At 39.5% G+C, this 13,773-nt stretch overlaps 1 protein-coding gene across 4 annotated transcripts in view; it reads right to left on the reverse strand.

Moving 5' to 3' along the window:
• Positions 1-13,773, reverse strand: part of MYO5A (myosin VA) — a 183,303-nt gene that overhangs the window by 54,246 nt on the left and 115,284 nt on the right. For all 4 annotated transcript variants that reach the window (XM_057488808.1, XM_036917754.2, XM_036917753.2 and 1 more), the window contains exons 15-22: positions 13,382-13,543; positions 12,077-12,174; positions 10,040-10,126; positions 9,838-9,946; positions 7,497-7,708; positions 6,426-6,582; positions 2,898-3,137; positions 1,679-1,927 (exon numbers count right to left, since the gene is read on the reverse strand). In XM_057488808.1, coding sequence (XP_057344791.1) covers positions 1,679-1,927; positions 2,898-3,137; positions 6,426-6,582; positions 7,497-7,708; positions 9,838-9,946; positions 10,040-10,126; positions 12,077-12,174; positions 13,382-13,543 — 1,314 coding nt within the window. The remainder of the gene's footprint in view (positions 1-1,678; positions 1,928-2,897; positions 3,138-6,425; positions 6,583-7,496; positions 7,709-9,837; positions 9,947-10,039; positions 10,127-12,076; positions 12,175-13,381; positions 13,544-13,773) is intronic.

The raw sequence follows: 13,773 nt of genomic DNA on the forward strand, positions 1-13,773 counted from the left end.
ACAGCTTTAATAATACAGAGAAAGTATCAGGAATTTCAGAGAGAGAAAGAGGCTCCATGACTAAGGGCCCCTGAAGACCAGGGAAGTCAGGTAACAACACTGCCACAGCGCTGGTCAGCCCAGAAGGTGTCCTTCTGGAGGCTCTGTCTTTCCCTCCATACTGATGTGACCTTAAAAACAATAGCTCTCAGTAGAAAGGCCTGTGGGGCTTTTTGCCATCAGAGAAGCGGCTCTTTGCTAGGGGTGTGTAGCCAATCACCTGTGGTACTTTTTCAAAACACAGGTGCCTCGCTGATACTCCCAGAGCCTGGGCAATAATTGTCTTAAAACTGTCCAGCAGATCTGATACACATTGCTGGTTGAGAGCACAGTTCCAGTGTACCTTCTAGCCTCCGTGATCAGGCTGACTGGGAATGCAGTTATCCTGACCATCCTGCCACTGTCACAGTGAAATTTCTTCATTCTTCCCCATCACTACACCCCATCTGAAAGAATGAGTGGCAGTGCCTATAGCTATCCCTGTGGAAAGCAGGGCATAATAAAATGAGAGAAATCTGAATCTCCTCATGTGTCTAGTCTATCAGACTAGAAGGGTATGAATCTGACTTTGAAAAAGAAAAGAGAATACTCCTATCAAACTTTAATACACTATAGATTCAGAGGAATTTAGAAATCTTCCATGTGACAAATGGAAAAAAAGAGATTTTAAACCTCAGTAGTATCCCTTTAAATGTGTATTTGAATTATTATATATTAATGGCACTGCTGTTTCCATGTACAGAGCTCAGATCTGCTAGAGATATAGGAGAAATTACTTTATTAGGACCCCGAAGACCATGGGAGGACTGCAATTTTTAGCTACAGTATCCTACCTGAATTGCATCTCAGCTCCCTCTGAGGTTCCTACTACATATGCTGATATTAACATTTAGAAGTCAGGACAAAAACAGCATATTTGGATTCTTGCAAGTAGTTATAGCCAACAGTCAATTCTGTTTTCATTTAAAGATGGTAATACTAGTGGAATCTCTGAAAATCTATTATTTCTTTCCAGTAAGCCTTATATTGAGGTACTTTTGTCTAAACAATACATCTTATTACTGTTTGAGAACCTTAATGTTTTCTGTACTTAATAAAGTTCTGATATAAGTTAATACAAATCTGTAATGTGGAAGCACTGGTTCATCTGTGAACATTTCTATTGTTGTTGTTCTATCTGCATAGCAGCTCTTGGCTGTAACTAGTGTGCAGACATGTGGAATTCTCCGTCCTACACTTCTTAACACAGCCTTGACACAGGTTTCCATAAACATCCCTACTGACAGTTCCTTGTTTGATTTACTTCCTAACCCGCTAACCCTACTGAAGAAAAAGGTGTTTGTACTCCTGCCAGATCTATACACTGAAAGAAAAGACTGTATAGCAGGTACTTGGACATGAAAAATTCCCTTCTTACCATGCTGCTTTGCCTCTGTTCTTATTAGAGTCAAAAGGTTCTACTAAAAGACCTACAGCTAGTCATACATGGGAGAGATGTTTGGGAAACACTAATTATGAACAGTAAACAAACTGCAATTTGTATTTCACCTCTGAAACCAACACTGAGCCACGTGGGCCCGGTCATGACGACAGCACATCCTTTGTGAAAGGAGATGGGGACAGGGACATTAGTTCCTACCTGCTCCGTTTCTTGTTTGTACCTATCTGCATGTTCCTCAATGGATTTTTTCTCTGACTGAGTTTGTTCCAGGTCTTTCCGGAGCTTGTTAATTTCTTGCTGCAGACTGAGAACCCGTCCAGTGGCAATCTTAGCCTCCTCCTCACTTAGCTGAAGACGCTCTAAGTCACTTCGTAGTTTCTCAGTTTCAGAGTTGTATATTCCTTCCAGAGTGGTCAGTTTCTCCATGAGGCATTTGTAGTCTTTGTTCTTTAAACATACACGTAAGAAACAATAAATAAATATAGCATTAACTCTGTTTAGTGAGACAACCATGCTTATTCATCAAATTCATGCTATATCACCATAATGTTGATAGAGTATCTAACCAAAATACTCCCTACAACATTTACAATAACACAATCAATGCCCTCTTAGTGAAACAAAGTCAGAACAGGCACAATTATTTGTTTTACATACTGAACAACATAGATGTAGTTTTCTCATAATTACAAGACTTAACATAGTAAAATCTTGATTTCCTGATTCTTAATCAGAAATAGGAAAGCTTATACTTGCTTTTGAAAACAAATCAATGTGCTACTAAAAGTCATGTGCTAGCCAGGTGATGTGTAAGAATGATAAAATAGCTCAAAATCACAACTTTCTTACAGATCTCTCTGTTTACTACCTCAAAATTCCACTCCCTACTCAGAAAACCTTTCTGATGAATTCTATTCATTCTGTTCTGTTTTTCTTTGCCCTCTTTAGTATTTACACATTAATAACTACCTTTTATATCATTTGTACATGCTAAGATACTACTTAGTAACTATCTCTAAAAAATCAAACTTTTATCTCTGCAAAGAGACTACAAATTCCTCAGAAGCATGGACGTCTTCCTGCTTCTTTAGCCATTTCAATGCCAAACAACTTATCTGCAAAAGAACATTATACTACATTGCAAATGAATGACGATGGAAAACTTTAAGTACAATATGACTGTCAGTCACAAAAGTTGGAAGTGCTAGTAAATCTGGCTGCGTTCTCAGAAATTATTCCCTGCCTTCGTCTTTGCAATCTTACCTATGAACCCATCACTATTTCTACACTCACTACTGTTATTATTTTATTTTTTGCCAAGATTGAAAGGTGAAGTCAAAGGGGAACGATGCTGAAAATAATCCCCAGGAGATTTCTTTAGGCATGCTCCACTTTCAGGCTTCTGCTCAAAACACACCTGCTCATCAACTTTGCGCTGCAGCTGCATGATCTTGTTCTCCATGCCAATGTGGAGCTTTTTGTAGCGCTCCACAGAGCGGGCCTCAATCTTGAGCTTCTTCAGTTCGCGCTTAGCCATCATCCGCCGGAAGCAGCACTGAAGGTAGATGATAGCATGCATGCTCCTCTTGTAGTGAATGCGAGCCAGCCAGCCCCGGACCCATTTGTGAATGATAACTGTTTTGTGCTCACGGAGTATCTGTAGAAAAGGGGAAATGCAAATAGTGTCAGACCCTGGACTATACTCAAGATTCACCTCTATCAACTGTATGTCAGGCTGAGAATCCATACATTACCTAAAGGGAAAGATATAAACATTGAAGCAACAATGTATTATGTGGACTGTACATATCACAAATAAATTGAGGTACAAAATTATTTTAAAAGGTAATTTGGAAAGTAGACCTTAAAAGGCAATTTGAGAAACATAGAAAAATATGTTATATATACATGTTATATGTATAATATGTGTAAGCATGATGATAGATGAAATATACATGTAGAAGCTGTCTAAATAAAAGGCATCAGATTATTAAAAGAAAAATAATTCTAAAAAGAAAAAAATGCATTAGGTTTCTTATTGGTATGTAAGTTCTGTTAGCAACAGGTGATCTCTAAAAATGAATTGAATTTGACACCCCATAAACTACATGCTATTAGACAAAGACTTACCCACTACCCTTACTGCTGATACCAATTCACTGCGCATTAGGTCAATGCTTGAGGACATGGGGTATGACCAGTAAGCGAGCTGTAGAGGCCAACACTTGGGGGTACTTTAAAGTTATTACTGATTTACTATTTTCTCCCAGAAGCAAAAAATGACACTTGTTTGCCATATTTTGAGAAACACCATTCTAGTGAGGATTTCCCATTGCTATTTCAAATGTAGCAGGAATCTATTTATAGGATTCAAAGGTAGTAGGGATTGTATCTTAAAAGGAAAGCTAAAAGTAAGATGAAATGAACTCTTACTTTGATTTTATGTTGCATTTTCTTTAAAAAAAATTTTTTTTTAAAAACCCATGATATTCCCCTAAACTTATAGCAAATGGTCCCTTATGAGATAAATTTGTCACTAATGACATCAAGCAGAAATTATGTAAGCAATTTCCAGGAATGATGAAGAAGAAATTCTTGAATTTTAAGAAACATTGTACTAGCAAAATGCTGAGGTCCTTCTGAGTCTGTGATTTTATGAAATAACTCTTGTATGATATAAATGATGTTTAAATGTATGTGCTTAAGTACTTGCCAGTGATTATTACAAATGGACACAATGTTATCTCTCATGAAACTTTTTAAATGTAAAAAATCTCTGAAACAATCTATTCAAATAGTTTAATAAGATCATTAAGTGAATAGTTCTACTTTAGCTTATGCATTTGAGAGAAACTATGAAAAAGTGCCATTCTAGAAGATACAGTTAAGAAGTATGTGGTTAAGTTTTAAATCATCAAATACAAAATAAACACAGAAGACCGTAATAGTATCTTCAGCCCACTCAAAGCTGCCCCTGTGGCCACTTTCCTAACGTTAAGGCGGCCTTCAGTGTCTCGGTGCAGTCACTGCGCATCATGCCACAGCTAGGTGGGGCACCCTGAGCTCTCAGTGAACGTCAGGATCCCAAGGGAGCCCCTTGTCTTATCTGATGACTAGTGACCAACTGGACAAGACTCCACGATGACAAATAGAAGGCTTTCAGGCTTTAAAACTCAAGTGGCACATAGTGGCAAAACCATTAAGGCCAATTTTCCTATTTCATTTCCTTTTCTCCATGTAACTTCACACATTGGTCCATTTCTGTAATTTCAGTCAAATGGGAACACTATGCAATTAGCACTTCCATTCTCAATCTATTTCATCAATGAGTCAGAGAAATTAAATAACACCTGCTCTCCCTTAAGACTCCTCAAGCCTATGAAGGGGCAGCTCGGCCTGGAAACAGCTAGAAGCAGCACTAACAGAGTCCTACTGGCCTATATGTGAGCTAGCCTCTAACTCACCACCCCACTGTGTTCAGTCACGTGAACTGGCTAGAGACTGTCGCCGCTAAACCAATGGACTCAAAGCCCAAATTGGATGTCCCTTAGGAGAGCAGTGAGGAAAATGGGAGGGTAGCCAGTTTGATGCATCTAAAATTTCAAGTTTAATAAGGCTTCTCCCTCCCCTGAAAACTCAGGCTTGTAGAGAAAGAGCACCAACCATAACACAGGTATGGGTAGAGAGAAAGACCAGTAGCTGACTTCAAAATATGGCTATTAAATATGCTTATTCCAGCTCATTCGTTTTCCATTTTTCTTTGTTATCTCAAAGTACTTCAAAATAAGAAGTAAGAAAAACACATGAATGGAGCTTAGGTCGGGCCCACAACTGCCTGGGATTAGAGACGTGTCCCTCAAATCACTCTACTGATGTTCCTCTTGATGCCCCAGAGCTCTAAAATCCAGACTGTATTTCAGGCTTATTAGGAATAAAGCCTAAAGGCAGACTCAAACCATGCCAGAATGAAAGAGATAAAAGTTTCTTACCAACTAGATCATATACTGTCATTAATATTAATCTGGTGATTCATTATCTGTACTCATATTGTTTATTCCTCAATATAAAGATTATTTGTCAAAAACTTCTAGAACATCATATTCTAGTCAATACAACTTTAACCACATTAACATTGTAATTTAGTTCCTCTCCACCAGGGTAAATACTTCTAGAGTTGCTTCATTTTTGAAACAATCTTCTACCCAACTATCACACTATGTATTCAAAGCTCCCCAGAGCTGGCTGAATAAAGGCCCCCAAAGATATCAGATCCTAATCCCTGGGTCTGTAGATTTTACCTTATTTAGGAAAAGGTTCTTTGCAGATGTGATGGAGCTAGGGGACTGGAGATAAGGAGATTATCCTGGATTATCTCCGTGGGCCCTGAATCCATCACAGGTGTTCTCGTAAGAGACAGACAACAGAAGTGAAGTTAGGCACACAGACGAGAAGATGTGAAGATGAAGGCAGGGACTGGAGTGAATGAGGCATAAACACAAGAAGCCTGTGGGCCACTGGAAGCTGGAAGAGGGAGCGATGGAGTCTTTCCTAGAGTTTCTGGAGGGAACACAGCTCTGATAACACTTTGGTTTGACCCAGTGGCACTGATTTTGGACTTTGGGCCTCCAGAACTGTGAGAGGATAAATCTCTGTTTTAAACCACCAAGATGGTGGTAATTTATTACAGCAGCCACAGGAAATTAAGACACCTTTTTTTCAAATTATGTAAACAAGGAGGAGGGCAAAGAAGGGAAGTGGATTTTCTTTTTCCATTGTCTTTTTAATAAATATACACACTTATTGTAATATTTAAAAATATATTACAGTTGTTGGTTGTCTCCATATAGCTCCTACATCCACAGGAACCCCTGAGGCACTTTGTACAGATCTGTAATTTGATTAACATGAATATAATGAATAAACAAAGTTGAAAATAATGCCTCACCTTGCGATATCTATTTCTGGCCAAGTAGCCTCTCAAATAAGACTGAAGAACAATAGTAGCAGTTCGTCTAATCTTGTACCTCCTGCGGATGACATACATGCGCCAGTACTTCTGAATGATGGTAGCCGCCCTGGTTCTGCGCAGGAATTTAGCATAGCTGGCCAAAGAAAGAAGTGGTATATTGTCAGTAATCAGAAAAACACAGGAATATATTTTATAGAGACTTAAAGCAACAATATCTTCAGCATAGTAAGTAGTACCTCCACTGTATTATTCTAAGAAGGTACATATCAAATCAACATTTATATTTCTTATATTTGTATAGCAATTTATAGTTCCCCCAAATACTTTTGCATTTATTATCTCATTTGAGCCTTCCCTGTGAAAAGTGGGATGTCCCACATTACCCGATTTTACAATAAGGGAAATGAAGCTTGGAAAGGTTCATTCTTTCTGGGGCAGTGCTCATTTCCCTAGGCTATGTCCCCTTTGCAGAGCTGACCGGCTATACACAGTAATGCCACACTTAAGTTATCATCAGCTTTCTTAGATCTAGTCATTGCCAATGTATGATATTTTTCCTTAACCTATCTGTTTCAGCATAAGCTCTTTATCATTAACTCATTTCTAGTGGTATTTCTAAGTTAAAATTATCCTAATATGTAATCATACTGAATTGTAATTCTCTTCTAGTCCTTCTCATTTAATTGATTCTGAAAATTCCTCTATGGATTCACTATTAATTAGCTCATGTTCATGACTTTTAATTTACAGATGATTTCTTCAAGCCCATATAAAAGTATAAAAAATAAAAAATACTGAGGACATGAATAGACAATAATTTGTAATTCTTTTTGAGAATGAATCTGAATCACTCCTAATGAGTGAAATTTTATTCTATTTAATTGTCTTATGACTTAATTTGTTATTTCTTGAAAGTAAAAAAAGGTGAGGTGCTGCCTTCTGATAAAGTAACCACTCAAAACTGTCCTAGGTTTGACAATGAGTCAGAGAAGCTCTGTAATCTTAGGAGTCCATGAAACCCAGTGGACAAGTTGCCAGGAGCCCTACCATCGGGCCTGGTAGCCTCGCACGTATCTCTGCACGGTGATGGCTGCCCTCCGCATGCGCAGGTACTTCTTCCGCAGCAGCCACCCTCGGATTATCTTCTGGATCCGGATGCAGGCAGCCCTCAACTTGTCTGCCCTCAATTTTTCTAGATAGGCGACTTGACCAGCACGGAAAAAGATCTTTGTCTTGCCAAACTGGTACTTGTCCTTGTCCTATTTTTGGAAGAAATTGTATACTCAGAAGTAGAAATGATGATCTTGTAAATCAAATTTTAAAAGAGAAAAATACATCTAAAAGCAGAATCAGTAAAGGGTTCAATCTATTAGCTAAAACTCGGGCTACGTCACAATTAACTAATGGAGCCAGATTTTTGATCCTATGCAAGTTGAGCAAATAGAAGGGATTTTAAGGAAAACTGCAGTTAAAGAGTTATTTTCCAGAATTATTCTACCTGGAATTATTATCTGAGGCCAAAAACTTGGTTGTGGGTTATAGGCAGCTATTATTTGCTGGTTTGTATTTTAAATATCTCAAGGAAATGGAGATGCTGACACTCCCTCTGACTGACCCAGGCTGTAAGGATTACATCGGGCTGTCTGTTCCATGGGAAAGCTGAAGGGACAAAAACACCATATGAAAATGAGGCAGGAAGTAATGCACACAAAATAAAAATTGAGAAACAAAAACCTGTGCATATGTGTATTAAGAGTTAAGAATCTCAACATTATGTCTTGGCTTTATCAACAGTATCTGCAAATAAACAAAACCCAATAAAAGTGATTCAACTCCTCTTACAAATTTCAAAACTCCTTTTACAAAAATACAATCACTGTGTTGCTCATTGACTTTTGTTTTAAGCAGAGCTGAGTGGTGAACACAGATATGATGCTATTTTGGGTCTACTACACTCTAATACACCTTATTCAACAGAATCCAAGTTATTAAGCACTCTCATATATTAAAAAAAGAGGATAATCTATTTATAATAATCACTACTATGATTTGAAATTCTAAGTGAAACAGAAAATCACTTTCTACTGTAAGCATATATCTCCTATCTTGTACATGAAAACAGAAAATCAAAAATCTCCAGATATATCTAAAACATCTAAAATTATTGGAATTTAAATCAGTAAGTTTACATAGAAAGCCTAGCTGGAGGTATAAGAGCTAGGAAGTGGTTCTCTGTCCCTCTCTCCCTCTCTCTGTCCCATCTCTGCTTCCCCCACTCCACGCCACATCAGCCTTCCACTATCTTGTAGCCTCCTCCATCAACCTGCCCTGCAAAGCCTGCTGTGGTCTGGGTGAGGACAGCATAGGACTGTCCCTATTTTCTGCTCCACGTTCTCATCTCAACCCAGGTTAGAAAGGAGCTGGCCACACTCAAAAAACACCAGATTATTTTATACACTACTAAGAAAATGGCTTTAGCTCCTAAAAAAAAAACTTATTATCAGAGAAGAGAGATTACATTTACTTAACAGCTAGTAATTATGACTACCTCAAAGTGTCAAACTAGCATCAAACAGGTAAAAATATTTTTTGACTATTTTATGAATCTTAAAGTCTAGGTCAGTGGATCTCCAAGTGTAGTCCTCAGACTTCTCTGCAGTATCAGCATCTCTTGGGAACTTGTTAGAAATGCAAGTTATTTGGCCCATCCCAGACCTACTGAATGAGAAATAGGGATGGACCTAGCACGCTGTATTTTAACAAGACCTCCAGGTAACTTAGATGCATTTTAAGGTTTGAGAACTCCTTAGCTTGGCATTTAAGACTCTCTAAATACCAACCTACATTTCCTAGCCATTTTCTTTCTATCCCATACAACAATCTAACACTGTAAAAAAAATACCCATTCTCCAGGGCCTGACTCAAAACACATGTATTTCATGAAATTGTTCCTCTTTCCAACAGATGTGGCTTCCCTTTCCTCTGATTTTTTGACATTTGACAGGCATTAGGTGCATTATACTTATCTTTAAAATGCTTTAATTTCCAAGATAGACTATGTTACCTAAGATTTATTTTTTCTTAATCACACAGCATCTGACCTTGTATCTTCCATAAATAAATACTAGGTGAATATTTATTGATAATGATCAACTCTAAAAAGAATGTGTCTTGAGTCAGGGTCCAGGCCTCCCCACCCTGTTTCCTACATGGGCCATCATCCTCAACACACAAGCCTTGACCTCCAGGACAGTGTGCCCCTGCCTTCCCTTCCCTGAACGGTCTGGATTAGTGATACTTGGATGTTCCCAGGGCTTTCAAAGGTTACAGCCACAAGGCCTTTGGCCAATATCTGTTCAGATATAGGGAAGTGAAGAATTGTTCTTACCTGTATCAGTTTCTCTAATACGTTCTTGCACGTTTGCTTTCTGTCACTCAGCACATCTTTCTGTTTCATTAGGACACGGTAGCGGCTGAAAAATTCTTGGTAAGTCCACCTATGAAAAGAAACTCATGTCAGCTGACCTAAAGGCGTAGGACCCTCTCCCATTAGGATCCCCGGCATTGAGTGGGAGAGGCACTGCACTCACCGTGAGGGGAAACCTGCTGCGCTGATGCGGATGGTCTCCAGGACCCCGCAGGCCCTCAGTTGCTGCACTGCCCTCTTCTCATCAAACCTACATAAAAGAAAAAATCAGTAATACATAAAGGAGCCTGGCTACAGCCACCAATTACTCTCCTTAGTCCAGAGAGTAAGTTCTTTTGTAAAGAGTCAATGGATAAATTGGAAAAGAAAGCATTCAAAAACTGGAGCTGTGAAAATCCCATTTGAGAGTGGGGACGGGGCAATTAGCAGTAAAAATAAAGAGCCATAACGTTATCTGTAAATCATGCCATAAACTCATGAGGAATATCATTGAGCATATTTAAAAAAAACAAAACAAAACTCCTTTGCATTTTGCCCATATTCACTACATGACTTGGCCTGCCTGAGTAGCTGTTCTCCTAATTCTTAGGTCATCATACATAGCTCCCTGAAATAAAGACTGGCCAGCTCTGTAGATTTCTCTAACAAGTAGGACAAACTAAACATGCCCATTCAGTTATTTTTTTGTGTGTATGTTTTATTTTGGTATCATTAATATACAATTACATGAGCAACATTGTGGTTACTAGATTCCCCCTATTATCAAGTCCCCACTGCATAACCCATTACAGTCACTATCCATCAGCATAGCAGTTATTTTTTTTTTAATTATTGGTGTTCTAACTTGTTCAACTTAGTGTGTACATATGTACTAAGAATTTATAGCACCCACATCAATGAAAAATAAATTTTTTCAAATTTTATCTTATAAAATTTATTTATTTTACTCTAGATAAATGGCATCTTAACATTAAATTGCCACTAAAAGAGGAAGATGCAAGGCCTGCCTCTTCCTGCATGATCACCCCTCATGCTCCCCAGTTAAGTCCCTGAGTGACTTATCTGAGCCTTCTCTTGCGCTAACCTCTCTAGTGTTCTGTTGGTGGTGGGAGAGGGGGTTGGCTGGTAGAAGGTAATGGCCCCTAGGGCTGTTCAGGAGAGTGGGCCAGGACGTGGCAGCTTCTCCCTGCTTCCCACTTCTCCAGATAGGGTTTCTTCGCAATAAGGAGCATAACAATGTTCCAGAACTGCCCTGCAGTCTAAAGCAGAATCTCCAGGGGCAGGGTGGCCAAGGGTGTATAAATATGAGCACTCGGACTCTGTGGAGTGGGACTGGGAGTTACTACGTTTGGAAAATATGCCTGTAGAATTCCTCTTTTGGAATAGATTATCCTAAGACAATAATCAGGTGGAAAGATATACAAAAATGTTTGGCAAAAGGTGTTTAACATAGCACTGCTGGAATAGCCTGTATGGCACCCACAATTTATCAAGCTAAAAGCAGATATAAACCAGCAATTACATGAGCCCCTCCCTTTTACCAGTGTCTCTCTCTCTCACACTCCTGTGTGCACAGGAGCCAGAAAGGAACTGATGTTGGTTGGTCAGGAAGCAACCTATGCCCCTTAAAACTAGTTAACTCTCTGAGAATAATGAATGTTTTTTCATTTACTTTTATATTATTTTGTATTTCCTGAAAATTGCTTTTACAATGTGCATGCATTCCTTTTAAAATTAGACAATTATTTCCATTTTGAAAAAAAAGCTTCCCCTCTTACACGGTATTTGATGTAGGAAGAGATTTTTGGTAAAACAGGCATTCTCTGATGGCTTCAACATTGAAAAGTTAGCAGGAACAAACTGCAAGCCTTTGCCAAAGCAACCCTATCCCACCTAGCCCTGGTTTTAACTAAGGCCCAAACGATCTAATGCCCAAATGATCTACATGAATTGAAGTAAGTTCAAACAGGAAGGAGAACTAGGAATGCTTGGTTGACCTCAACTTTTAAACTCTTCAGAAGGCCAACTGCTAATTTGTTTTCACATTCTCAAAAGGGAACAAAAACTGAAAAAATTCTATTAACTAGTAATTTTCCTTTATAGGACATAAAGACTTACCCAGATATTCTTTTCCTTCTGTTGGCTTGTGAACCTTATGAGATGTGGACACTTTTTAATTCAGTAGTTGAGAAATACTTACGTGAATGGGAACTTGAAGTCATTAGGCTTAATACAGCGCACATAGTGGGGGGTAGTGGCATTGAGGGTCTCCATCAGCAAGTGAAGGGAATTTCGGAACTGTAAGAAAAAGAGCAGAAAGGGGCATCAAGGTTTTGTCAAAGTCAAAGATGATGAAAAACAATAAAAAATTTTCTTCCAATGACACTAGTGAGATGACTTTGCCACCTACAAAGTTGACACATGCTCGAAAGAGGAGCTGCTACTAAACAAGAATGCCAGGGCTTTAGGTTAAATTTTGCTTAAGCTCTACCATTTACATGCTAACTCGGGGAAATACACATTTGTTCTCTCCCTCTATTCCCTGTCCTGCCCCCCTTTGTCATAGATTTTATTTTCTCAGAGCAGTTTTAGGTTCACAGCAAAATTGGGCAGAAGATACAGGGATTTCCCACACATGCACTGTCCTGCCCAGGCACGGCTTCCCCCATTATTAACATCCTGCATCAGGGTGGTGCATTTGCTACAAGTGACGAGCCTATTCTGACACATCATTATGACCCGAAGTCCATCCTTTCCACAGAATACACTCTTCCCACCTTCCTTTTAATACAGGTTTCTGTAGTTTTCTTTGTGAATTCAGGATTTTGACTAAAAACATAACCTTGCTTTCAGAATATTAAGGCCATTTAATCATGTACAGTGGGAATTTTTCTGTCAGATACTAAAAAAAGTAGCAGTGACATAAAAGAGTATAGGAAATGGGAGAGAGAATAGGAGAGTACAGCCAGGGTGGGGTTACCATTAAGGACACGGGTGCAGGACTGGAGGCTGTGGACCTGTGCCCTCCTTCCTATCTGCATGGACACAGGATCCCATGTCCAGGGAATCAAGCAGACTAGCCTCCCATCCACAGCCCCTGGCCTTGTTCAGGCACTAAGAATGTGTGTAATGTTTCCCAGTCCCCACAGAGCCGGAGATGTCAAAGAAAGGAGAGGGCACTGTTCCTTCTTGAGGGAGTGAGTGCTCCATACAGTCCAGAGAGGAATCAACCAGAGAACAAAACAAAGGCAGCAGTGGTCTGGAAGAGAGCATGTGCACTGGGGGAATTAAGAAGTACTGAAAATTATTTTGGGAAAGGCTTAAGTAGAGTCATGGGTCTAAAGCTGGGTGGAGAGGAGCAGGAGTGGACAGTGTTACACATTCTCACAGGGAGCCCTCCAGCCTCTCCTCACCGTCACCCACCTGGGAGGCTGACCAGGGCAGACCTGAGGCTTCAGCTGATCCCGAGGGGAGGGAATGCCGCAGCAGTGGCTCCCTAACTCACCTGGTGCCCCACTGTTTTCTTGTGCTCTTTGGCCATCTGGCCTGGTCTGCCTTTGGTGGGCTTTGCAGGAGTACGGGTGAGGGGTGTGCGCCCTGAAGAGGTGGCTGTGGTTGGACTGATGGCCTTCTCATCATCTTGAAATAATTCTGGTAGCATCTTAAACTGAGTCAGAACAGTAAATGGAAATTACACTCTAAATCCAATCTCAAATGTGAACCTTCACAGAAACATTATGAATATTTGGAATCCATAGTGATTCCCTTCCTTCAATAAGCCTCTTTCAGAGCCCCGTTCAAGAAATAATATCTCTGTTAGGAGCCAAAAATACGAGAGGAAGCTGGCACAAATGCCATGAAAACAAAGGTGGAAAACTGCAACAATTCTACAACCAT

Source organism: Manis pentadactyla, chromosome 11, assembly GCF_030020395.1.
Source record: "Manis pentadactyla isolate mManPen7 chromosome 11, mManPen7.hap1, whole genome shotgun sequence".
Classification (NCBI taxonomy): domain Eukaryota; kingdom Metazoa; phylum Chordata; class Mammalia; order Pholidota; family Manidae; genus Manis; species Manis pentadactyla.